The 27,822-nt window shown below is 48.7% G+C and overlaps 1 protein-coding gene across 1 annotated transcript in view; it reads right to left on the bottom strand.

Moving 5' to 3' along the window:
* The window catches only part of SLC9A1 (solute carrier family 9 member A1), a 49,027-nt gene extending 31,143 nt beyond the window's left edge, over positions 1–17,884 (bottom strand). The window contains exon 1 of the mRNA XM_046661946.1: positions 16,747–17,884. Within this exon, the coding sequence (XP_046517902.1) occupies positions 16,747–17,095 (349 nt within the window). The 5' untranslated portion in view covers positions 17,096–17,884. The remainder of the gene's footprint in view (positions 1–16,746) is intronic.
* Positions 17,885–27,822: the final 9,938 nt, after the last annotated feature.

Below are 27,822 nucleotides of genomic sequence, written 5' to 3'. Positions count from 1 at the left end.
TTTGAATTTTTTTCCTTTTTATGAACAAAAAAAATCTGGGAGGAAAATTTTCTGAGCACTTGCTCTAAGTCAAAACTCAGTATTAAACATTTTGCTGTAATAGATTATCTCATTTAATTTTCACAAAAACCCTCTGGAGTACAAGAATGTTCATAGTAGTTTTATTCAAAATTGTCAGAAGAGGAAACCAGCCCAAATGCCCGTCAACAGGAGAATGAACCAACTGTGGAGTACTCATACAAGGCAATGCCGCAGAGCAATAAAGGGGACAAACCTCGGGTACACGAGACGACAAAGAGGAAACTCATGGATACGCTGAGCAAAAGAAGCCAGATACAAAGGAGCACGTTTTCTGATTCCAGTTGTGTGAGGTTAAGAACAGGTACAACCAATTGATAATGATGGAAGTCAGAATAGTGGTTACCTCTGAGGAGTGTGGGCGTACCCACTGGGAAGGGCAGGCTTTCGCTGCGTACACAGATGTCCGCTATCTTGACCTGGGTGGTTGTTAACATGGACACAAACATTTGTAAATAACCACTGAGCTCTATACTTTAAGATTGGTGCACTCTATTGTATGTATGTACCGTATGTATGTTATTCCTCAATTAAAGAAAGAGAGGGAAAACAGGGTTAAAAAAAAAACCACATGCAAGGGAGAATTACCTCTAGAAAAATGACACTCACAGGTCAGGTACTCAGCCTAAGGTCATACAGTTGGCAGGCAGTGGAGCTGGGATTCAAAGCCAGGTCTGTTGGACTCTGACGACCTTAAGCCACCAGGCTATACTGATCCCTGACTGTCCCAAAGGATGCCTTGAATCTCAACATCCAGGCCCCTGCACCCAGCCTCACCCCTGGGTTCAGACACGGGGACCTGCGTGCTTCTCACTGCTAATCACTGGTCTCTGTGGTTCAGTCATCTGCTCACGCTAAGTGGAGCCTGCCACCCCCCAAAAACCTCAGCACACTGAGAGCTGCTGTTTAACTGGTGAGACCAAAAGAGAGCAGAGGCCAGGCCCACAATTAAAGTTTTGGGCCTGCTGGGAGCTGGGATGGGAGGAGGAGTGCTCTGTGCCAGGAGAGGGTGCCCTGTGTACACCCACTTGCCATAAGAGGCCCTGGCCCACAATGATGGAATTTCAGACGTGGAAGGATAGTTGAGCGGCAGAGCTGGTCCAGTCCTCCGGCTGCCGGGCCACACTAGCTCACACTTTCCCACCAGGATCCCAGCTCCTGTTAACTCAGAAGAGCCAGACCCTGCTAGTCAACCTCACCCCCTTCCCCACCAGGGACCAGGAGCAGAGGAGCTTTGAGGGACTTGGCTCCCCCAGAGTCACCCACACACTGCTTTAAATTCCCAGCCTCCCCAGGCTCCCCTCACCCCGCTCCAAAGGGAGCCACCTCCTGCTGCTTGGCATGGATCCCCTTCCCTGCTGCATCCTCTCCACTCTCCTCCCAACTCCTACACAATCCTTGTCCCAAATCATTTCCTGCAGTTTCCCATCTGATCAGTTTCTTAGGAAGGATAATTACCCATGGAGGGAGGAGGCAGAAAATTCCAAGAACCAAGAACACTGGGAAAAACTTCATCTAGTCCAGTCTCCTTCTGCCAGGAGAGCCTTCGTCCTCAACACAGGCCAGTCATAGTTACACCTCCCCCCACAACTTCTGCAGTTCCTGCCACTACAGGAAAGAGTCCACGCTCCTCTACAATGAATCAGAGGCCTTCCTGATCTGTCCCAACTTAGGTTCGGCCTTGTTGCCACCACATTCTAGGAAGCAGTGCCAGAACCAAGACCCGTCTGCCACCAGGGCCCACGCTGCATTGTGCTGCCTCCCTGTGTCACTTCAGCCTGCTTTGTATTTTAGCTGTTTACATGTCTATCTCCCACACAAAACTGTCAGCGCCGCAAGGGTGGGAACCACCTCCCACATGGCCGTGCCTGACACATAGTAGGTGCTCAGAGGCAAGCTGAAGACAAGGTGGGATGCCCAGGGCAGTCTCCTCACTCTGCAGAAGGAATAGGGGACTGTCCCAGAAGGAATGATACAGGAAAAAAGGCTCACTTACACCATCACAGAAGAGCTGTGGACTACCGGCTGGGTGACCAGAACTAACCCCAGCTCTACCACTGCCAACTGTGGCCTGTGGGCAAGTCATTTCCGCTCTGGCCTTCTGCTTTCTCCTCTGTGAGACGAGGGGGTTGGGAAAGGCTCCATCACTGTTCACCATTTAGGAGCCCTCACTGGCAGGTGCTCTCCTCAGCATTGTCACTGAACCTCCACGACTCTGCAGCCAGGCTCCACACCGCTGCCAGAGCAAGAGCTGGGATTTAAGCCCAGGCCTTCTCATCCCAACACCTTATCTTTTCCACTACATCTTCTGGATCCTCACTCTATCTCTAGGTTCCCTTCCAACCATAAAGTCTGATTCTCTGATTCTAGGCCTGCCCTTTCTGGGTCTGACAACTCCTCAGGCCACGTGGGACCATAGGGTTCAGCCAGGACAGGCATGTCAGGGCCCTAGTGCTCGGCGGTGCCATGCCTCCCACATGACAGTCTGGTGACCGCCTGCCTGCGGGCACAGGGCTGGGCAGGGGAGAGGGCAGGAGTCCAGCAGAGCCTGGTGCCCCAGTCAGCCCCTCCCCTCCCCACATGCCCTCGTTCCCTCCTGCTCTGCTCCTACTCCCTACTCACCGCTCCCTGGGAACAGCTCTCCCAGGCTAGAGCTTCCATCCCCTTCTGGCCTGGCCAGAGATGCCTGGTAGAAAGCTTCATTCTTGTTGCTCTCACAGACCTGGGCCGAGTAGCTGCAGGCCAGGGACTGGCTTTGCTCAGCTCACTGTGGCCAGCCCTGAGCTGGAGCCAACTCTCCATCTCTGACTCCCAGGCTGCTTTGAACATCCCTCTCCAGGTCAGACCATGTCACCCAGCTCAAAAGCCTCTGATGGCACCACAGAGCACCTAGAATCCAGTGCAATGCCGAACCCAAGGCCCACAGGCCCAACATGATCTGGTCCCTGCCTTCCTCTGCATTCTCACACCACGCCTTCCTCTCTTACTCCACTCCAGGTTCCTCAAACACCCCATCCTTAGAGCCCCTGGTTTTTCAAAGGCGGGCTCCTTCTTATCATTCACTCAGCTCAGAAGCTATCTCCTTAGAGAGGCCTTCGCTGACCGTCCAAAGTAGCACATCTCTCTCATATTTATTTTCTTCAGGACACTTATCACTACCTAATATTGTTGTGGTCACTGTCCAACACCGTACACTGGTATGTGAGCCCCCTGATATCAGGAGCCTCCTTGTCTTGCTCCTGGCTGTATCCTCAGCACCCAGAATAGTGTCTGACATGGGGGGCGGGGGGTGTTGCTGCACATTAGACTGGGTGGCCAAGGAGGCCTCTCTGAAGAGAGGACATTTGATCCAGGGCCTGAATGAGGAAGCTGGCCTGCAGCAGTCTACAGGTAGTCTTCCAGGCTGGGGAGAGCAACTGTGGCTGCCTGTGGAGGAACACGCCTGACAAGGCTCTGCATGTTTGAGGAACTAGGAAGGCTGGTGAGTGGAGGAGGGGAAGGAGCAGCAGGGAGTAAAGTCGAGAGAGGTGTAGGCCACAGCTCTCCTGGATTTTATCCTTTGTTCATCAGAAGGCAACTGAAAGGTTTTTAGCAGGGGAATGCCATATTCTGGTTTACATTTCTAAACAACCCCTCTGAGTGCCCTGTGGAGAGCTGATTACAGGCAGAGGGTAGTGGAGGTGGGAGACCATTCAGGAGGCCACTGGAGTCACCCAGGTTAGAGATGGTCGCGGCTTGGATGCGGAGAGCACAAGTGGAAATAGAGTGAAGGGGCAGCATTTGATCCATGCAGCCATGCTCTCCACCAGCCTGAGAAGCGCGGGCCAACTCCACACCCCTCTGGCTGGAGTTCTAGCTGCTCGAGAATCCAGCCTGGTGCACCTACTCAATTTGATTTCTCAATGACCCCAGCCCAGACTTTCCCCACATACAGCTGTCTGGGCCTCCTTTCAGGTGCCCACTCACACCTGCTGCTCAGAGCTTCAGCTGGTGCTGCGACCCTTGCCTGATCTGCCACCTCCTCTCCTCTTAGGAGGGTCTCGTGAAGGTACCTACACAAAGTCCTCTGCTCCCTGTTCATCCCAGCCACATCTCTCCCCTCCCTGAAGTCCTCTGGGCTTTGAGGCAATGGCACAGCAATCATCAAGCACTAAATTATTCCGTTTCACTTTCCCAAGGTAGCTGGAAGCTGGACAAAGGTGGATACCACCTTCGGGGTTGTTGTAACGCTCAGACAATGACGCACTATGCAGAGCCTGCAGCAAAAGGCCAGACAAGTGGTAGGTCTCAATCAATGGTGGCTCCCTTCTCACTGCCAGAATGTGGCAACACCCATCACTGGTGTTCACTGCCCCAAGGGGGGCTCAGCTTTTCTGCCCAGCCAGGCACGTGGGTGTAGCACATTTGGGAGTGAGGTAGAGGGGATAAAGACGGCCCCAGTGGGTTTCAAAAGCAAAGGTCAAATCTATGGCTCTGCATTATTCACATCTCTGTGCCTTTCTCGAGCTCCTCCCTTTACATGAGCTGAGCAAACTCCTGCTTAACCTTCAAGGCTCAGCTCAAAGCTCTGGGAAGGCGTCCCCGATCCACCTCCCACCCTGCTCCTCCCGTGCACCCACAGCTCTGCGGGCCCCCACTGTGGCACTTCACAGCATATTGCAAGTGCCTATTTACATGTTGGCCTCTCCCATGAGGCTGGGATTATACTTATTCATCTTTCCAGCTTCAGCACAGCATTTATCAGGCACAAATCAGTGTTTGCTGAGTGTGCGTCTCCTTCTCTCCCCACTAAAGACCAAACTCGGCTCACAGTCTCATTTGCAAGCCCACCCTAGTCCTGATGACATTCAGCCCTATCCCAATGCCCTCCAGCCCACATGCCTAAAATCATCCTCCACTACCAGACTCCTCTCCTCTTCTCTTCTTCCAATGCTATAGGAATAGTGGCAACTTCCATTTCTGAGCACTTACGACGTGCTTGGGGCTTCACAGATACCATCTCCTTTTGACTGGGGAAACTGAGGCTCAGACAGGGTGATGCAGTTACGAAGCGGCAGAACCTTCTGCCCTTGACATTGGCACAGTTCACCTGGCACCTCATCACAGTTGGGCCTATTTTTAAAACCATCATCTGTTCTGCAAAACTTAGTGCTTTTATAGCTACACATCAAGTTGTCATACAAAATCGTGCTTTGCTCATTAAATGCTTCAAGTGATAAGTCTTGCTACTCCAGCTAGGTGGTGAAGTGACTGCTATGTAGGAGAAATAGCATCGGACTTGGAATGGGAAGCCCTGGGTCTGGTTTCAGCTGTACCATAGTCAGGCTATACGACTCCAGGCAAATCACCTGAACTCTCTGGGCCTCAGTTTCCTTCTTTGTGGAAAGGAGAATAACAGCATCTCCCCAAAAGATTTCCTGAAGCATGCTGGAAAGTGCTCTACCCACCTTAGAGGGTGTGCTCATTAAAAGGATAAGTATTATTTATCCATAGCATCCTCACCCCTGCGCTTAGCACAGCACTGGACACACAGCAGGGCATCAGTAAGTCTTGCTGAGTGATTATTCATTCAGCTGCTGGGAGATTCTTCAGGAGTCAGAGAAAACAAGCTCCTATTTCTTTTTTTCCTGATCCTAGAGGGACTCCTAAGTGCCACCATTTACTGTGTGTTCAGAATGTGCCAAACTCTGTGCCACTCATCTTACAAGGGTACTCTCCCTGAATCCTCCCGACAACCCTGCCACGTGCTACCCCATGTTGCATTTGATCAAATTGAGATTCAAAGTGGGGAAATGACTTGCCCAAAGTCACAGTGCTACAAAGCGACAGAGCTGCAATTTAAACCTAGGTCTGCTGAGCTGCAAAGCCTGTGTGTCCAACCACCACGTTTCCAAAGGGAACTGTCCTGGGACACTATTCTGCAATCCAAAGGTCCTGCCCCAAGCAGAAGCTTCTAGCTGTGCCCAGTGAGACCTATTTCACTCAAGCATCTTATTTCAATCTTATTCTTCAAGGCCAGGTTCAACGGTCACCTCCACAAAGCCGCCTCTGATCCTCCCAAGTGGGAAGCTCTTTCTGCCTCTTCTAGACCCTCAGAGAATTCCATCTGCACCTCGAATCACACCCACTTTCTACTGCCTGACAGTTCTGCATCTATATTGCATTTCTCAGACCAGTCCCTGAGCTCCTTAAGAGAGGCAGTTCTCCTGTGTCTTTTTCATTCCACTGGCCAGGCAGATCCGGAAGGGTGGGGTAGGGTGCCTGCTCCTCTCCCCGACTGAGCTGTAACCTGAGTCTTGGGCTGTGCTCAGCTAGATGAGCTGCCCTCCCCTCACGCTGGTATCCTGCCTACCTGGTACAGCATCCAGATTCCCGTGCTCCCTGGCCCAGAACGCAGGAGATAAGATCTCATTCCCCAGTTTGATGGCAAAGATGCTATAAAAAGCACAGCACCCAGGCTCAACATTCTCTTGTGATGGAGTACAAAGGCCTGAGGAATTTGATGGGTCAGAGCAGAAGCCTCTGACCTGGCTCAGAAGTCCCGAGCCTTGCACTTGGTTCTCCTGCAAGGACCTGCATGGCCAAGGCCAAATGGCTTCCCTGCCAGGAACAGCTCTCTGATACACTCTCCAGCCCTTAGGCTTAAAGGGCCCACCAGACAGTAACCAATGCTTAGATACCTGTATCCAGGCCAAAGACCACAGCCCCTTCTCTTGGTCCAGCTCTGACTGCCTAGAAATCCCTGGGTTAGCTAACAGAGAAAGGAAAGTCCTCCATCTGGAGTTAATTCATATGTGGCTCTGGGCACATCCTCTCTGGGCCTCCAGTGGAAAATGAGAGGACCAGATCAAAACATCTCCGTTTCCCCTTTGGGCCTCAGGGCCACAGGCAATAAGGTTCTTTCTACTTCTGATATTCTAGAGGTAGAATAATATTCTCTACTTTCACTCACAAAAACAGGGTGAGAGCAAGAGATGGAGGTCCTCAGCCCAGGGAACAGCAGAGGCCAATCAGGGCTGCCTAGCAGTAGGCCCTCAAAGCCGGTCCCCTTTAGAGGCAATCTCTTGCTTCTGCTACCTCAAAGGTAGCTGCTTTCCCTAATAGAGCCTCAGAGGTGTGTTTGGGCCCTAGCCACTTTACGAAAAAGTTTGGGAGGCCTGACTTATCTCCTGGAGTATGAGCTGGGATCACCTTGGAAACTCAGCAGACCCAGGGTGCAGAAGGCACCTAGCACCTTCCCTGCCTGCACAGGGCAGAAGGAGCCTGCTGCATCTGCTTTGATCCCCAATCCAAAACAGCTTTTCTCTACTTTACAGTCATTTTCCCTTCTCTTTTACAGTAAGGACACAGCTTACTCATTCTGACTGGTTCACTCCCCTTGCCTAGAAGGAGTTCTGCAGTCCCCCAGGCAAACCCCATTCATCCCAGAGTTAAGTACCACTTCATCCAAGGAAAGTCCTTTACACTTCTTCAAACTCTCACAGCACGAAGGGCAGAGCTCTCAACATTTGGGGGACCAGAGAGTCCTCTGAGAATCTGTGGCTACTATCGGCCTTCTCCCTCTGATAAAAACACACATATAAGAAATGTCTGCAGACTATTTTGGGTGGGCAGCAGGTCCCCCGAACTCCATCACAGACTCAGGAAGAATCTTAGGAACCTAGATCCTAGAAGAATAGCAGGTTATCTAGTTCATTCTCTCACCTAAGCCAGAATTCCTTCCAACAGTAACCCCTCCTAAAGGATGTTCCTCTTCTCCATCTGGCCCACCGCTCAAGATCACCTCTTTCACGAAGCCCTCCCCATCTCTCCTCCTCCTCTCTGATCCCCTCAGAATCCCAACCTGAGCCACACAATTTCCCACCTGTGCTTTCTCCCTTGTGTGTTGTCTTACTTCTCCAGCAAGTGAGCTGGCTCTCCATGGACCTATTTATTCAACTCCATAATTGTGAGCTGGAGTTGGAGACAACTACAATCCGGTACTTGAGAATTCTGTGCTTTGAAGCCAAGACTCATGACAGCATTGGCCCATCCCCCAAAAGATGGAGCTGTGGAGATACCCTTCCGAGGGCCTCACCAAAGCGGGGGCTCCCCTGGGATGACTGCTGTTCCCACAGAAAGTCCCAGAGAGTCTTTCAACAACTGAAATCCACAGATAGGGAAACTAACGCCCAGCAAGGCAAAATGACTTATGATAGGTCAATAAGCAAGAAACAGGCAGAGCAAGGAAGAGGACTGAGGTCTCTCATTCTCAGCCTAGAGCTCTTTCCCTTCGTACAAATGGCTTTATGAAAACTAAATCTGCCCACACACTCATGTATGCATAAAGAATTTCTGAAAAGATGCACAAGAAAGTTAACAGTGGTAACCTCTGGGTAGGACGACAATGGGGGTGGACAGAGAAGTGAAGAGGGAAACTTTCACTTTTTAATACCCTTTAGTACCGTTAGGTTTTATTTCTGTTTGTTTTGTTTTCTACCATGAATATGTTTTATTTATTCATATTATAAAAATAAATCTGCCACAGAGGGGAGGTTCTGGCCCCAGCCCACCCCCAACATACACATAAAAACAAAGAGAAGCCATAAGTCAACCTGTCCAGGTACCACTATAAATTAACGAGATTGCCTTCTTGCAGTTTATGGCCACTGGTCTCATTAATTCATAGTCACAGTGCAGTTGATGGCTTGAGGAATCTTCTCGGGAAAAGCTTAATTCAATTAGGGCTCTTGGCAGCTCCCTGAGGAAGCTCTGGTATCTCACTTTTACTTATAAAAATTGAGGGCAGACCAAACAGAACCAGATTTTCCCAGAGAGAGCCCAACCAGCCCAGAGAGAATGCCCTTGCAGACCCTCCATTAGAGCCAAGCCGAAGGAGGGAGGCAGCTGCGGCAGCACCCCTTACACACAGGCTGACGCCTAAAGCATCACTCTGTGTCGCTTTCTGAGCTCAGTTAAACTCCCTGGCCTAGCATTCTGTCTGGAGACCAGCCTCTCCAACCCTTGCTCTCCCTCATCTCTGAGCAGTCAAACTGGTTTCTTGTCTGCCCCAAAGGCTTCACACGGACCCTATCTCAGCATGCACTCACTCATTCTCCAAATACTTAGGAGCCCTTACTCGGTGCCAGGCACAGATAAGAAAGTAAACAAAGGCCCTGTCTTCAATGGGTTTACATTCTTGTGCAAATTGGGTACAGTCAGGTGTCGCATAATGACATTCAGGTTAACAGTGGACCCCACACACGATGGTGATGGGTGGTGGTCCATAAGATCAGTACCATATAGCCTAGGTGTGTAGGAGGCTGTGCCATCCAGGTTTGTAAGCACACTCTATGATGTTCGCACAGTGATGAAATCGCCTAACGACGCATTTCTCAGAACATACCCCCGTGGTTTGCGATGCATGACTGTACTAAGAATAGCTCTCTCTGTCCCCCCTGCTTATCTAATTCCTCTCCATCATTCAAGACTGGCTCAAGTTCCACCTCCTCTGAGCAGCCTTCCCTAACCACCTCTGCCCCCAGGGATTGCTTGTTCCCTCTGAACTTTGCCTCTGCCAGGAGTCTGCCCAGCCCTCAGCACAGATCAACCATTTTCTCCTAAGCAGACTGGAAGCTCCTAATGAGCAGGCCCTGGGTTTCACTCTCCTTGGTTCCCCATTGGGCCACAAGCTAAATGCCTGATGGCTGATTTCAGCTGACCTGCCTCTTCGACTCCAACTTGAACAGATGAATTCATTAGCTGCTCTCAGTCCTGGCTGGCCACCACAAAGACACAGCCTTTGTCAGCTTTGCCTGGCACACGGCAAGTTCTATGTAAGTGCTAGCTATTTATTATTTTGGTGAGCTTGTGGGCTCTGCTTGACACACAATCGTGATGTCACCTCTTCACCGTCAGTGGCCTGGCCTCAAACAGGCTGAGCACTATGGGAGGACCAGTCCGGGCTTAAGGGGAAGTGTCCCCCAAGGGACCAGAAAGGGGGCTTGGGAAGAAATAGGACTTCTCATCCTGAACCTCACTTAGAGTACTTAAGGACAAAGCTTTTCAGAAAAGAGCTTCCTGGGGTAATCTAGGGAACTCCAGATTCTCAGCAAGTCAGCATAAGAACTCAGGGGTCAGGTCTGGCCTAACAGACCCCAAAACTGGTCCTGCATGTTGGATGAGCTTTAAGGGGGAAGGAAACGAAGTCAGTATGATACCAGGGAAGGTGGGCAGCCCACTGATCCTAGCCCAACCCAAAACTTAGTTCAGTTAAAATTAGATTAGCCCATAAGATTAAAAATACCCACATATAATCACGGGCTGCCTTAAAGCATCAGTTGATGTTTATCGGCATCTAAAGAGAGGGTTTGGCCCAATGCGGTGTGCAGACAACCTTGGGTTGAGACATGTCTGACTCAGACATTTGCAGGGGAGTGAGTGCTGCAAAATGAGGCCCACACAGGCGATGGATGACTCAGGAATAACCCAGGTCCTGTGTTTGCTGAGTGAGCCCTCTCTCCCCACCACGGAAGGAAAGGGGGCAGATGAGGGGGAGACCCGAGGAGGGAGGGGCGGAGACAAGCGTGCTCGCTGTGTACAGGCTGGCATTCCCACAGGGAGCCTGGGGCCCCTCGGCTCCAGTCCCCTGCCCTCCGGTGTTTCCGAATGCCTCCACCTCTGAGAAGGGCTACTTGGTTCACAGCGGCACTTGGAGGGGGTCACAGTCTTTTCCCTAAACCCAAGAAATAATCCAGAGAGAGCAGCCAAGACTTGAAATACTAAAAGCTTTAAACCCTTCCCTGTTCAAAATGATTACAGGAAAAATAAAACTTCTGAACTGAAAGGGAGGCAGGGCATGATGATGAAAAGAATGTAGGCTCCGAAGTCAGACAGAACCGGGCTTAAACTCCAACGTTTGCTAGCTGTGCAAGTACCTAACACAGGTTCTGAAACAGGAGCTCAGTAAGTGGCAGCTAATATTTACCAAAACTTACAAATTAGGAAACAGAGGCTCAGAGAGGTTGTGCCTTGCCTAAAGTCACACAGCTAAGCAAAGAGCTAAGACCAGCTCTCAAGTCTCCTGACTTCCCCACTTCCACCCATCCAGCATGTCTTCTGTTGTAATTCACTTCTCTGCCCCTCCTTTCTCCTCCTCAAACACTTCAAGGGAAAAGAAAAGGCCTCCATTTCTAAGGTTTGCTGCTCCAGAGAGAAGGGCTCTGAGAATGACAAGTCCCAAGGCTGTTCAGCCCCCACACCTCTCATAAAAAAACAGATGTCCTCAAAGGGTTGACAACAACTCAGAGCTGAACTGGCCTGGGCTCCAGGCCACCCCAGAAGGCCCTGCTCCTTCAGCCCTTCCCTCCTACAGAGGAACTGGTATCCGTCCTGACAACCATCCAGGTTACCAGTGTAGATGTGCCTGGTCATTTACTTTCATCAAAGCCCCCAGGGATCTCTGGTCCCCTTTATCTTCACAATGACCCAGCACGTCAGCCAGGCAGCAAAGAGGAAAGGGCCTTTGGTTAGAAGTCCAGGGATTGTGTTCTTTGCCATTTACTTGCCATGTGACCTCAGATGCCTCGGATATAAAATGGGTACATTAATACCATCTGCTATTCTAACTCCAGGACCATTGAGATGATCAGAATTAAATACTGTATACACAAGTGCTTTGGAAACATTTAAATGACACTACTAATGAGAATTACTACTAAACTCTGCCTGCCTTACAGGGCTAAAGAAAATTGTGCCACCTACTCCCAGCATAGAGGCTGCCTCTCCGGGGATCCTACTGGGCCCTGAGGGTAACCAAAATCAGCTCAGCAGCCTTCCTGCCCAGCAGCAGGGGATTACACTCACAAGGTTAGCCATCCCCTGTTGGCTAAAGGAAACTACCCTTTACCTGGCACTCCCCTGCCCAAGCAGGGAAGAAGCTCCAGTCAGACCATGGAGAGGGCACCAGCAAAGACACGGCAGGCAGGGTCACTACCCCTGGACAAGGACGCAGGATTCAGTTGCACCCATGCAACTCACAGGAACAGAGGATGGGCCCAAAGCTGGGCACAGAACCCCAACAGCTCTCTCAGGGCACAGAGATGACTCCCACTGTTGACATCTGCCCAGCCCCCAGAGGGAGTCCTAAAATTCCCAAGTGCAGGTGCAGTGAGCTGGGGACCTACTCAGTCAGGGCAGCATGCATCTGCTGAGGGGACTGTGGGGGGCAGGAGATGCAGCTGCACCCCTAAAGGGGGCTATGCCAAGACTCAAACAGAAATAAATAACAATTCTCATCACTGAAGATAACCTTTATGAACTGTTTCCTCATCTGTGAAACAGAGATAGCCTTTATCTCATATGATTTTAGTAGGGATTAAATGAGATTACTTTTATAAAGTGCCTGACACTCCTCTGTAGATACTCAATAATGGTAATTCTTATTAAAACGCACACACCCCCAACAGAAGAGATGTCACAGGGCAGGCTAGGCCTTATGCCAAGGTTGTGGATAAACAATAAGGGAAACGGGTTCGGGGGACAAGTGAAAGCGACTGCTGTGGGCTGGAGTGGGCTGGGACGACCGCCCAAAGAATCTGAACAGGCCCTGAAAGCTGCCAGAGCGAGCCAGGGACCGTGCTGGGCAGGCCCACATTCCGTCCCTACATCAGTCCTAGAAGTTAGAGATGGTGTCTTCACCTTCCCGATGACGCAAGTCAGGTGCAGAGAAATGAGGTGCCTGGCCCACGGTCACACAGGTACCAAGGGGCAAAGCCCAGGCTTTGTGACCATGTCTTTCCTTTCCACCAAAGCTGGAGGGGTGTGGCTAAACGAGAGGAAAGGCGTGCCTCATGGGTGCTCAGCTGAATGGAGTCCAGGGAATATGACCAGCCAAGGGCCTCTGAGTGCCCTGGCACTTCTGGAGACATATGTCCTACCTGAAGCCTTCTGCCCAGTTCCCAGGTGACCTCCCCTCCCACTGTCCTACAGTCAGTCAGTTGTTGTCCCAAAGAGAAAAAGGTCACCTCTTTCTTTTTAAAGACTCCCATCTGGGCTTCCTGAGACGTTCCAAGGTGACCTTTAAGTCATTCCTCTCTCCTTCTGAGAAGTAGGAGAGGGAAGCTCTAGTCTTATTTTTACCGGAAACCAGTTGCTGGGTCTGATATCCACGCATGTGTAGTGGGCATAATGACCCCCATCTCCCCAACTCACAGACTTGTTCTAAGGAGGAAATGGCAGGATATGCCTTGCAAAGACCAAAACTAAAAAAAGCTATACGATGTAAGGGACAAGGGAAGGCGTTTTTGTCTCTGGTCAGGAGACACGATGAATACCTGCTTTATGGGCTCCCGGGCCTGTGCCAGGAGTTCCGGGGCAGGGATTTGTTTGCGTTGCAAACAAACGCAGGGGGTGCCAACGGCACGCTGGCTTTCAGTGAGGCTCTCCCTTGGAACCAGCACTGGACTGGGAGATGGGTGAGCTGAAGACAAAGCAGAATTCACGCAGGGTCCAGATCACAAGGTGGGGTAGGAGTGCGGAATGGATCTAACCTAAGGCTTGGGGTCACTCTCACAGTTCTCCCAATAGTCCAAACCTCCTCCATGCCATTAGCCCCTCCCCGTCAAGGAAAAGGCAAGACTCCCTAACTGTCAGAGAGAGCAAAAAGGCCCAGAGAAGGGAAGTGACTTACCTAATGTCATCTACTGAGTCAGCTAGAAGAGAACCCAGAAGCATTTTCCCTAGAACTTCAACTCTAACCCTACCCCTCCCACACCCATCTCCGACAACGTCTACCTGAGGCTCTCAGGATGATTAGGAATGATTAGGAAAAGAATGAGAACTGCACACAGCACTTTCTATTTTTAAAGGAGGGGTACCTTGCAAGGGAAGCAGCTGCCAGAGATGACAGAATGAGGCCTCCAACATAGCTCCAACCCACACTGGGGCACTCAGAGAATAAACAAGACCCCAAACTGAACTCCTAAGTTCTTCAGTATCTGACAGTGCAGAGGGGGCATGGCCTCAGCCCCCCATTCCTGTGCCCTAAGTCAGCTGGTGCCATCTCCCCTCCCCCCAGACCAGCTCTGGAGGCAGCTTAAGTGAAAGGAAGAACAAAGTCAGTAGGACACACCCAAAACTCTGAAACCTTAAGGAAGGACACCCCGTGGCAGCCTCGGTTGACAGATTTGGAATTCTTCAGCCTGAGAGGAACGCTGTAGGAGGCTGCGGTAGGGATGCGTTTGCCTTAGGTGGTTAAAACACCAACGGGGCAGCTGCCACTCACTGAATGCTTCCTAGGTACAAAGTCAACTTTATGCGCATTAATTTATGTCGCTGCCACATCAGCAGCACTATAGCTAGATGCTATTATTTCCTCCATTTTATACACAAGGAAACTGAGGCTCAGAGAGGATAAGTGGCAGAGTAGTGGAACCCTCATCTAACATCAATTCTACACTGCAAAGGCAAAGGAAAAAATGGGCTTTCACTATTGCCGCCTGAACTAGGAACTTTGAGATCTTTAAGGCACCCTTCTCTCTACTCTCTTCCCCAAGGTGGCCAGATGCTAGGGGTCCTCTGTTTTCCAAGGCAGAAAAATGCCCTTCCAAGCCAGAGACACAGACTTATGGAGCTACAAAGGCCCTCAGAGATCATATCCAGCCTCCCCAATTTATGATGGGAAACCTGAGGCCCGAGGCTGAATGACTTGTCAGGGTTACCCAAGCCAGGGAATGGCAGAAATGTCAGACCTGGAAGGGGCCACACAGATCAACTGACAGGTGGAGAGGCACGACTGGCCCAAGGTCACAGAGGGAGGTGGGATGACAAGCCAAGTTTCCTAACTTCTAGACTGGTCCATTTGCCATGGCACCATCTCTGTTCTCCAGCTGCCCAGGATCCCTGGCACAGGTTCTGGTGGAGACAAAGCAGGCCAAGGCCGACCCCATTAGAACTAGAGATATCAGGCCTACAGGGAGAAACTCCTGACTGTCCACAGTAGAATCTTTTCGGTGATGCCGTCATCCCACCAGGAGGCACTGAGACCTGCAGTGTGTGTACCAGCCCCAAGGCCCTAACACAATGCCAGATGTAGCTGGGAGGTGAGGGGGTTGGAGAGAGGAGAACAAATTATAGACAGTGCTTGTGAGGTCTCTTCTTGCTCTCACACAGGCAAATGACACATCACGGTCACTTCAGTTTCCCACAACAAATTAAGATAGAGGTTTCATGACTCAATTGATATGGTTAAATTTAGAGATTCTCGCCAGTTTCACAGGTGGACGAGACCTTCAGAAAATGGCCCCAGTTTGTTCAAGGTCATCTATTTGTCAGAATCAGTACACATGGCTCCCCTTGCCCAGTCCTTGATTTTTTCCAGGAAGTTGGCTGCCATTAGGGTATAGGTGCTGGTGGCCCAGCTCCACACACAGGCCTGTTACTGTTACAGCACTAAAGCCCTGCACCAGGAAGCCAGCTTCTGAATCTGTCAAAACAGAGTGGCCTCCTGCAGCATGTCCCAGAGCCTGCCTCACGACAGCCCGGCTGCTGCATGTCCTTGGGAAAGCTGCGAGGCTTCCTGTCAAGAGTCACAAACTCCCCAAACCCAAGCCAGCAGAGTCCCAGGCCCTCATGCCTTCCACAAGCCGGGGGTAAAAAAAAAAAAAGCAAAGGCAGCTTTCAAAGCCCCCCTCCCCGGATGTACTTCCAGGGACTTCTGGGCTATGCAGACTCTGGTGAGCTCCATCCATCACCCAGCAGAAAAGTACTCAGGCCTAGCAGGGAGACCAAGCCTTTGGAAGGGAACTTTTCTGTTTCCTTCTCCTAAAATGAACATTTCAAAGTCTCTTCAGACCAGAACATCCTGAGCCCCTCCACCTGTCTCTCTCCCACTTGGCTGAACGGTAGGCTAACGTGACTGGTCAGCCCAGACAGCACCTTGAGACACAGCCGGGTGCCAATCCGGAGGTGAGCTGGGGCCAGACCAAGCTTCAACCTCCTCCACTCCCTCTCCACCCTCAAACAGACTTCAGAAATTTCCAGGGCTCCTTGTCCCATAAACTGTATAAGGGCTGGTATTGCTGGGCCGGAAACTGACTCAGGGGCTCCTGACCAGCCTGGGCAGGCAAAGCTTACAGATAACATTCTCAGGATAAAGAAGGTGAGAATACGGGGATCCTTCATGTTCCACCACTCTTCTAAGTCTCCATCACACAGGTCCCCCACTATACTCAAACACCTTAGACAGGCCAAGTAGAAATACACTCCATCCTGGAATGCCCTCCCATGAAGCATGTAATTGCACTGGTGCAGTTGACAGAGCCAACTGTGCCGATTGCTGGAAGACACTCTTCTCTCCCTCACACACAGCTGGGTGCCTGACTCCCCTCGGGGTCTGACCCCACCAAAGGAGATGTGCCAGGCCTGGAAGCCTTGCTGAAGGTATCTAGCATCAGAAGCAACCCATGCTCTAATCCTGCTTTCTCCCATGCACAATGCTGGCTCCAATCTTTGGGGGCCTCAGACCACAGAGGCCACAGAGCTCAAGTTTGAAAAGAACCAACATGGCAGAATGGAGGCTGCCTACATTACTGTCCAGATCCTTATTCCTGAGCAGCCTCAAGTGGTAAGGACAGGACAAGAGCTCACTGGTTTGGCGGCAGCAGAAGCATTGGAGCAAACTAGACTTACCTATCTTCATGAGGCAAGCCAGAAGGATCCAGAGGGAGATCTCAAAGGGTGTGCGCACGTGTGAGTAGTCAATCCCCAGAACCGGAAAGGCCTTTCGAGTCTTCATGCTATGTTCAGTGACGGAATGGTTAACAGGGCGGCTCTCAGGGGGGGACTCCGGTGGGGCGGTGGTGACATCCCCAATGGAGCGTTCCCGTGGTGGCTCTGAGCCTCGGATGGTGCTGGCAGTAGGGCTGGACTGGAGGTCATGGCTCCTGAGAACAGGGAGCAACCCCACCAAGGCTACCAACACAAGCAACGAAGGGAAGATTCGAGGCGGCGAGAGGCCACAGATGCCAGACCACAGCATTGCGCTGCTCCCTCTGCCCAGTAGGCCTTGACCCTTAGCAAAGTGAGAGTAAGACCAGGGACATAGGTAGCAAGGGGTCAGCAGGTGAGAAGAAAGACTGGAGTGGTCTCTAGGAAAAGTTCATGTTTTAGAGAGGTATTTTGTGGAAGCAGTCCTCTGGGGGGTGGAGGGAGGCTGGTTTCCAGATCTTGAACTCCAAAATGGGGAAGAGGAACAAGGACCCAGGAAGGACCACAGGTGGAGACCAAAAAGTCTGGAACTCCAGGCCTGGGAAAGGGGGAGAGGGAAGGGACTGCGCCCTAGGGACAGAGGAAGGGACAGGATAGACTGGACCCCAAGCAAGGAAAACGAAGAGGGAAGGTTGGGACCCTCAGCTGAGGAAAGTGACTGAAGAGCTGACTCGGCTAAGGGAAGGGGCAGGCAGCCTGGGCTACAGGAAGGGGACCGAAGGGAGTGGGATCCAGACCAGGAAAAGAAGAGAGGGGGGTGGGAGTCCAGGCTGCGAGGAAAGAGAGGAGCTGGAAAGCGGCCGGGAGCTTCCTCCCCCAGTGAAGGGCCGGGATGCAGGCGCGCCGGGCTGAGATTCCGGGCAAATGGAGGGAGGTGGAAGGCGGAGGCAGGCGGCCTGGCGGGAGGGCACCTCGGCGCGGGCTGGAGGCGGCTCGCGGTGGGCCAGCAGCAACACGCCCCTCCTTGCGGCCCCTGCGCAGCGCTGCGCTCCGCCCCGGCCCAGCTTCAGCTCCTCGGCGTCCAGCTCCAGCTCCAGACGCAGCCCCGTCCCCAGCCCCGGCGGCGGCAGACTGATGCCTCGTTGAGCCCGGCGCTGATACTTATAGGCACCAGCGAGCAGCCAGCGCAGCGAGCTAGAGGGACCTGTCAGCGCCCGCGCCGCGCAGCGACCCCTTTCGCCTAGGGGAGGAAGTATCGCGTAGGAAGAGGAAGAGTCAGACACGGAAAAAAAAGTCCTGAATCTACAGAGATTCTAACTAACACAGGCAAAATGTTTTACTATTTACAAAGCGCTTTCGCATCTACATCCACAATCTCATGAAGGCTTCCCGATAATCTTGTGAAAGATGTATTTTCTCATGCGTTTAGTTAACTTGCGACCTTGAGCAAGTTACTTGACCTCTCTGTTCCATAGCTTTCTCATCTGTAAAGTGGAGATAGTATGAGCACCTACATCAGAGGGATACTCTGATGACTAAATGAGATAATCTATGTAAAGTGTGTAGAATGGAGACCGCATGTAGAACCATTATTATGGTTCCAATTTTGCAGATGAGGAAATGGGTGAAGAGAGTTCCTTGGCTACTATTTAAGTAGTTGTATTAGTTTGCTAGGGCTTCTATAAAAAAGTACCACAGCCACCGGCCTGGTGGCACAGTGGTTAAGTGCACGCGTTCCACTTCTTGGCGGCCTGGGGTTTGCAGGTTTGGATCCCAGGTGTGGACATGGCACTACTTGGCAAAAGCCATGCTGTGGTAGGCGTCCCACATATAAAGTGGAGGAAGATGGGCACGGATGGTAGCTCAGGGGCAGTCTTCCTCAGCAAAAAGAGGAGGATTGGTAGCAGATGTTAGCTCAGGGCTAATCTTCCTCAAAAAAAAAAAAAAAAAAACGTACCACTAACTGGGTGGCTTAAAGAACAGAAGTTTATTTTCTCATTTTCTGGAGGACTGTGAAGGAGAATCTGTTCCATGTCTCTCTCCTAGCTTCTGGTGGCTTGCGAGCAATCTTCAGTGTTCCTTGATTGTGGCAGCACAACTCCAAACTTCGCATGGTGATCTCCCTATGTCTCCGTCTCTGGGTCCCTTTTTATGAGGTCACCAGTCAAACTAGATTAGGGATCCACCGTAATGACCTCATCTGAACTTGATCATCTTCAATAACCCTATTTCCAAATAAGGCCGTACTCATAGGTACTGGGGTTAGAACTTCAACATCTTTTGAGAGGACACGATTCATCCTGTAACAGTAGTGGAACTCGGATTTGAACACAGTGTTGGTTGGAATTGGTAAGATTCAAGAGGTCATGTCTATATGCTGGAATGATTGGAAAGCTTTTAAAAACTACCATGGCCCAAACCCACCTTCAGAGATTGGATTCAGTTGCTCTAGGGTAGTGCATGATAGGTATTTTTTCTAAAGTTCCCCAGGTGATTCTAACGTATAACTGGCGTTGACAACTCTTGACATTACATCCCTGTTGTGCAGAATAGTAAATCAAGGCCAAGAAAGTCAAAGGGACTAGCTTGAGATCACAAAATATTTCAAAGGAGTTCAGTTCAGTTTAGCAAATGTTTACTGGGCCTCCTGACAGGTTTTGTGTTGGGCTCTAGCAGCACAGAGCTAAGACATGAGGAAGAAGGAGCTGAGAGTGATTGGGAGGGGACACAACCAGGGCTTTTAGGGTGCTGATAATGTTCTACTGCTTTACCAGGTGGTGGTTACAAAGGTTGCACAGATATGGTTGTTTTGTGATAACTCATCGCATAATCATAATTTGTGCACTTTTCTTGAGAAATGCTATGCTTTCACAAAAAGGTATATTAAAATGATAATAGAGTGATGTGATAACGACTGAAGGTGCCAACACTAAACTGAATTCTCTGTACCTCGTATTCTCCTGGCACAGGTCCAGCCACTTGGGAGATGACAGAAGAGCCTAGAAGAGCCTTCAGAAGGCCAAGGACCTTGTGTCACCTGGGAGCAGATGAAAGGAGAGCATCAGCTATAATGGAAATAACCAGAGAATAACAGGATTTAGGGCAAGGATCAGAATATGACAATGATGCCTCACAATGAGTCCATCCTGTATAGTTCACAACCAAGTGCCCCAGGTTTATCAATGTCCCAAGTCCTGTGTGTAGTGAGGACTCAAAAAATAGTAGTTATTATTCTCATTTCCATTTGACAGATGAAAAAACTAAGACTCAGAGACATGAAGCAATTTGGCTGAGGTCACACACCTATTAGGTAGCAGATCCAGGACTTAAGTCAGCTTTCTAACCTCTAAATCCAGCACTCGCCCAAAATACCACAGGTTCAGTATAGAAAAAAGAAGAGCGAAAGGATGGGGCTAATGGAGGGACTTTCCACAGGTAACACGGAGCCAGAACTGAGACCCACAGTTCTTTCCAGTCTAGAGGGCAACGCTCACTGGTGCACTCTGATCCTCCCTACTCTCTCCTTCTCGCTCATTCCAGTCCTCAGTGAGTCCTTGGGTGCTAGCCTGGAAGGTAGCAGAACCCCAGAGGGCCAGGAAATGCCAGCTCTGAGATCCTCTAGAGCCTGGAGAAGGTTATAACAACATGACAGTGCCAGGAAAGAGCCCTTGAGAGAAACCACCTGGGACAGCCCATGGCCATGGCCCAGCCCAGCCCAGACAGTGTAGGATGAGAGTTAAGTACAGGCGCTGCCTACCATGGATAGCTGCCTACATGGATAGCCAGATTGTCTAGGTTCAAATCCCAGCACCGCCACTCACTGGTTCTAAGCCCTCGGGTAAATCAGTCAACCTCCTTGTTCCACAGTTTCGTCCTCCATATTATGGGGACAACAACAGTGCCAATCTTATGGGGCTGTGATGAGGATTTTAGCCAGTACACACATAGCCCTTAGAGCAGCACCCAGCAGTGTGCCAAGGGTCTCAAATGTAGATGTTTGATGTGAGGACCACGTGAAGTTAGACATGCAGTTACAGAGAGACATTGATAGGCTAGAAAGAAGACCCTCACATCTGTGAAATTGGTCCCATATTCAGACCATACCACCTACGGCATGATATAAATTTAATAATTTTAGATAAATTATACTGCTGCATATTTTGAATGTTAAAAGCATGATCTGATTAAAGGTAATCAGTTAAAATATACTGCAATATTTGTAACCCTGTTTTAGCAAGTCCTCATTTTTTTAACTATTCCAGGCCCACACCACTGTTGACTCAGAGAGGCCGTGTCTCTGCAGACTCTTTCTCCTGGAGATCTAGGGCAGCCTCAGGATGCCCGGGCCCTGGGCAGCATCTCCCCCTCTTTAGGCCATGTCTGTTCCCCATCCTCTCATTGAATCCTTTCACAAAACGTGATGAGAATTGTATGGAATTGCTATGGCTATGACATCAACAGACACATGGAAAATAAATTGTGGGACAAGGAAAGGATCTGCTGGGCCACTTACTAGCTATACATCACGGGCAAGTCACTTTTTGCTTCTGTCACTCAGTTTGTTCATGTGTATAAAAGGTAGATGGAGTCATATCTTCTTTGCAAGAATTAAGTGGCCAATGTGTGTCAAGCCCAGTTCCTAGCACATAGCTGGCACTTAGTAACTGATTTCATTTCTTTCTTTCCTTTGTTATAGAATATCACAGCCCTCCAAGGCCCTCTTCCTCCAATCTCCCCTTCACTCACTCCACTCCAACCACACTGCCTCTGTGCTATTTCTCAAATACTGCCAGCCACACTTCTGCCTCAGGGCCTTAGCACTTGCTGTTCCTTCTTCCTGGAACACTCTTCCCCAGATATCCACTCGGCTCCCTCCCTCACATCCTTCAAGCCTTTCCACCAATCTCCCTTCTCAACGTGGCCTAATACATGGTAACTCTAATTAATAGTGACACTGCCTGACCACCACCACTACCACCCAGTCCCAGCCCCTTACTCAACTCCTTTTCTTCTTTTTTCCATAGCACTTTTCACCTTCTCGCGTATGGTATAATTTACCTATTTACTACATTTATTGTTTAGTGTCATTTCCCCCAGTAGGATATGAGCTCCAGAAGAGTAGGAACACTCTCCTGAATGAATGAATGAGTCAATCACATGATACATTATTTGCATATGAGAAAACCAAGGCTCTAAGAGGAGAGTTTCTTGTCTGAGGCCACAGAGCCGGGAGGGAGAGGAGCCAGGGGTGGGTCCAAGTCTGGCTGACTCTGAAGTCCAAGCTTTCCTCCCTTCTCCAGGCTGTTAGCCACTGTGAAAAAACATGCACATCCCGCGTTGGGAAGACGGTTGAGAGAAGAAGAGAGTTGGGAGAACGGTAAGGAGTTAGAATTTGGGATTCAGTGAGTTGCTTTTAATCTAAGTTCATAATTCACTCAATAAACATCGAGCACCTACTGTGTGCAAGTCCCTGTGCTTCCTGCAGTGAGAGACTCAATAAAGAATCCAATATGGGGCCAGCTGGTGGCGCAATGGTTAAGTGCGCCACTTAAGTGCGCTTAAGCACTTTGGCAGCCCTGGGTTCACTGGTTCGGATCCCGGGTGCGGACATGGCACCACTTGGCAAGCCATGCTGTGGCAGGCGTCCCACATATAAAGTAGAGGAAGATGGGCACGGATGTGAGCTCAGGGCCAGTTTTCCTCAGCAAAAAGAGGAGGATTGGCAGCAGATGTTAGCTCAGGGCTAATCTTCTGCGAAAGAAAGAAAGAATCTGATAAACACTCGTCAGTGAACTTGAAACTCTTATGGGTCCGTTCACCGACTGGATGTCCCATGGGCACCTCCCTCTCCACAGGTACGAAACACAGCCTCCTGTCTTCCCTGAACTTGCTTCCACACCCTGTTCTCAGGTTCAGATTGCTTGGCCCTGCTGGGAGGTTAGGATTTAGGAGGTGGAAGAGGAAGGGCCCAGGGTTTGAATGTTTATTAAGTGCCCTTGGCAGGGTTTGATGCAGATGATCCTGTCCACACTTTGGAAAACTCTGGCCTGGACTTTTTTTTTTTAAAGATTGGCACCTGAGCTAACAACTGTTGCCAATCTTCTTCTTTTTTTTTTTTTTATTGCTTTTTCTCCACAAATCCCTGCAGTACGTAGTTGTATATTTTAGTTGTGGGTCCTTCTAGTTGTGGCATGTGGGATGCCACCTCAACATGGCCTGATGCGTGGTGCCATGTCTGCGCCCAGGATCTGAACCAGCGAAACCCTGGGCCACCGAAGCAGAGTGTGTGAACTTAACCACTTTGCCATGGGGCCAGGCCCTGGCCTCGACTATTAAAGTAACCTTTAAATTGCTCCCACCTCCAGGCTGCCCCACACACAGCTTTCAGGGAGAACTTTCTGAGCCACGGTCATCCCCTGTTTGGACAGGTGCATATCCCATTCCTGGCACAGTGCTCAAGGTCTTTCACACATTCAGGCCCACAAACTTTTTTTTCCTAATTATTTGTAAGGAAATTTTAAAGTATACAGATAATACAACAAACACCAAAATTTTCAACTTTCTGGGTTATCAGCTGTTACAGTTTGTTACATTTGCTTTCAATTTTTTTTTACCGTCGATGTTTTTTATTGTTTTATTGAATTTTAAAGTCTCTTTGAACCATCAATGACATCAACCTCTATCATGAGTGTAATGTATTATTTTGACACTTTAACACACATCTCTTCACCTCGTACTCCCTTCCAGCTACTGCCAAAAACTTGAGAGTTGTTTGTACTGTCTGAATCATTTCTCTCCTCTCAGTCTCTCAAATCTGATCCAGTTAGGCTTTCACACCCGTATGCTGTACCTAAACTGCTTTCAATGTCACTTCTGACCTCCACGGGGAAGGAAAAGCTCTTCCTCTCCAGACCGTAGTTTCTCCAGCTGGGGCCTTGTAAATTAGGCTGGCCAAAGACAGATTTACAAGAGAAAAATAAACAGAAGTTCATAAACATGCATCTCGTACCCAGAGTACCCAGAGATGAGTGACTCAAAGGTTTGGTTAGAACTGGAGTTTATACAGCATCTTAGCAAAGGAGCAATAAAATTTTAGAGAAGTGACAAGACAAAGGGGCCGTTAATTGTGGGAAGGCAAATATGTGGGAAACTAGTGGTAGATAAAGGCTAGTTAGGAAGCTTGCGATGTCGATTCCTCTGCTACTCTCTCCGGGTGGATGAGGGTCTAAGGCTGTCTCCGGTGATTAACTTTTGTCCTTCCTGGTAGAGAGGGGAGGAGGGACACCTTTGTAAACTTGTGCCTGCTTGTATGCAAATAGTAGGTGGGCCGAGAGCTTTTCTTGTATCTGCTTCTTCTCAATTATCTTCAGCTCCCAATAATCCTTGTGCCAAAGTGGCATGTTTTGGAGTGGCATATTCTGCCACTCTACACTTTCCTGTTGCTCAGTCAAATGGTTATTTCTCAGTCCTCATCTTGCTTTACCCATCAGCATCCTCAACACATTTGATCACTTGCTCCATCTTGAAACATTTTCTTTAATTAGCTTATGAGACCCTGCTCTCTCCTGGTTTTCCTCCCGCACCGCTGGCTGTTCTGTCTCAGTCTCCTGCTGCTGAATCCTCCTCCTTCTCCTCTTCCTCCTCCTCAACCACAACCTCTAAACGTTGGGGCCCCCAGGGTTCAGTTCTCACCTTTTCACTGCTCTGTATCTGTCATTTCTCTGATGATCTCACCCTTTCTTGTGGTTTCAAATAACATCTATATGCAGATGATGCATAGATTTTTATCTCCTGCCTCCTCTGCTCTAAACTCGACCACTACGTCCAACTGAAAAATATACATGTCCACCTGGTTGTCAACAGGAATTTCAAACTCAGCATGTCCAAAACGAAATTCCAGGCCTGCCCATCCCCTCCCCAAATCTGCTTCTCCCACTGTCTTCTCCATCCAGGAAACAGTCCTTCCATCTTCCCACTTACTCAGGCCAAAAATCTGAGTCATCCTTGACTCCTTTCTTTCACGTTAATCCTCGGCAAATACTGGCAATTAGACCTTCAAAATGTATCCGGAATCCAACCACTTCTTACCACCTCCACTGCTACCACTCTCATCCAAGCCAACACCATTTCTTGACCAGATTATTAAAATAACCTCTGGCAGAGATCCCTTTAAAGCCTAAGTCAGATGCTATCACCTCCTGCTCAGATCCCTCCAAGGTCCTTATTATGACTTACGAGGCCCCCCCCATCTAACCCCCACCTCTCTCCAGACTCGTCCCTGACTCTTTCCCCTTGCTCTCTCTGCTTTAGCCACCCTGGCTTCCTTGCTATTTATTTTTCAGACCCTCCAGGTTTACTGCTTCCTCAGAGCCTTTGACTTTGCTGTTTCCTCTACCTCCAGATGTCAGCATGGTTTCCTCCTTCACTTCCTTGAGGTCTTTGCTTAGATGTCATCTCTCAGGGAGGCCTTCCCTGACACGCACGTCTCCTCTTTAAAGTGTGATCCCCCCACCCCACACTCCCTCTTTCCTTCCCTTCTTTCTTTTTCTCCACATCTCTTTCACTGTCTGACCTACTACATATTTTTATGGCCTGTCTTGCCTTCTCTACAATGTAAGCGCCATGACAGCAGGGATTCAAGGTAGAGAGTGTAATGACTATCTGGATTTGCATGCTGTCTCTACCACTATCTAGCTGCATAGCCCTAGGCGACCTATTGAAGTTCATTGCACCTCAGTATCTTCATCTGTAAGATGAGGATGATGACAGAACCCATATCACAAGTTCACTGTGAGAATTAAATGAGTTAGTGCATGTGAAGTGCTTAGAATTATATCTGCTGTATAGTAAATGCTTCATAAGTGTTTGCTATTATCATTATTATTATTATTATAGAATGCTTGGCTCATAGTAAGTCCAAAATAATTGTTAGTAATTATTGTTCATTGCTTTATCCTCAGAACTGAGAATAGCACTTTGGCACATAACAGGTCATTCAAGAAAGATTTGTTATATGAATGAATTAGGATACATATATACATAAACAATATATAGTATTTTTCTGTGTCTTTTAAATTTATATCAAAGGCATCATATCATATACATCCTTCTTTTTTTTTTTTGGCAGGAGAAGATTCACCCTAAGCTAACATCTGTTGCCAATCTTCCTCCTTTTTTCTTCTCCCTTCCCCGACAAAACCCCAGTACATAGTTGTGTATAGTTGTAAGTTCTTCTGGTTCTTCTATGTGAGCCATCGCCAAAGCATGGCCGCTGACAGACAGTGGCATGGTTCCACACCTGGGAACCGAACCCGGGCTGCTGAAGTGGAGCATGCCAAATCTCAACTGCTAGGCCGTCGGGGCCAGCTCTATGGCCTTCTTTATCTTTACTTTTTCACTCAATATTACATTTTTAACATCATTAGCCACGTTGATATATATATATCCCATTCTTTCCTTTTAACTGCTCTATAGTAAATATTCCATCATATTAATGTCTCAATTTTTATATCTGTTTTCCTATTGATAGACATTTGAGCTGTTCCAATTTTATGTTATTGTGAACAACGTTGTATCAAAAGCCCTTATATGTACCCCTTGGTGCACATGTATAAGAACTCCTCTCCCTATATACTTGAAAATGGAATTTATGGATTATAGAATTTGTATATCCTCTGCTTTCTTAGACTAAATTGTTTTCCTAAAGTGCCTTTTGCCCTCCCACCTGCAAGTATGAGAGAACCGTTTTTCCCATATCCTCTTCAATACTTGTCAGACTTTTTATTCTTTGTTAATTTGATGGGTAGAAAATAGTATCTTATCATTTTTTTAAATAAACTTTTTACTTTGGAATATACTTAGGTCTCCAGAAAATTTGCAAAGGTAGTCAAGAGAGTTCCCATGTACCCCTCAACTCAATTTCCTCTAATGTTAACATTTTACGTTACCATGGTAGATTTGTCAAAACTAATATTACTATTTAATAATAATATTACTATTAATTAAACTCCAGACTTATCCAGATTTCACTAGTTTTTCCACTAATATCGTTTTTTTCTTCTAGGATCCCAACTAGAATACTACATTGCATTTGGTCCTCATGTCTCCTTAGTCTCCTCTGCTCTGTGACAGTGTCTTAGTCTTTTCTTGTTCCTATGACCTTGATAGTCTTGAGGTGCCCTGGTCAGGCATTTTGCAGAATGTCCCTCAATCTGATCTTACCTGACGTTTTCCTCGTGACTAGACTGGGGTGATGGATTTGGGGGAAGAAGAACACAGAGATGAAGTGCCCCTCTCATCACATCCTCTTAGGGCCATATGCTAGCCACATGACTTATTATTGGTGACGTTAGTATCCTTGATCACTTGGTTGAGGTGGTGTTTTCAGGTTTCCCCACTGTAAAGTCGTTGTTTTTCCTATTTCCATACTCTATTCCTTGGAAGTGGTATCTAATCATTTTAATTTGCATTTCCCTGCTATTGGGAGTTCCTCTTACGAGAATTCCTGCCCATGTCCTTCGCCTATGTTTCAGCTTGTTTGCTTGTCTTTAGTTCTTATGGATTTCTGGGTGTTATTTATATATAAATTGCAATTATCTTCTCCCAGGGAATCATTTGGTATTTTAATTTTGTTTATGATATCTTTTGCAATGTATAAGTTTCTTATTTTAATTTAATCATATGTACATATTGCTTCCTTTATTCTTTGTGCTTTAAGAACACCCAGCCATGACTCAGCAATCTCCTAACAACCATTGGTTCTTGTGATTTTATTCACATTGGCTCCTTGCTTGGAATGCCCTTCCTCCCTTTTACTGCCAGGCAACCTCCTACTTATCTTTAGTGCCATAAACCAAAAGAGACTTCCTCTGCGAAGCCTCCCTGATTCCCATAGGTAGAATTTGTGGGTTGTTCTCTCCACAATGCTCCCACGACTTATTGCCCGTATCTTTATTAAAGCACGTATCATATTCTATTATACTGCCTTTTGCTTAATTGTTTGTGTATTTTCTGTCCCACTAGATTGTTATTACTTGAGGAGAAGGACCCCATCTAATT

The sequence above is a fragment of the Equus quagga genome, chromosome 5, assembly GCF_021613505.1.
Source record: "Equus quagga isolate Etosha38 chromosome 5, UCLA_HA_Equagga_1.0, whole genome shotgun sequence".
NCBI classification, from domain to species: domain Eukaryota; kingdom Metazoa; phylum Chordata; class Mammalia; order Perissodactyla; family Equidae; genus Equus; species Equus quagga.
Note: the sequence above shows the minus strand (reverse complement) of the source record. Positions and strands in the feature narration are given on the sequence as shown.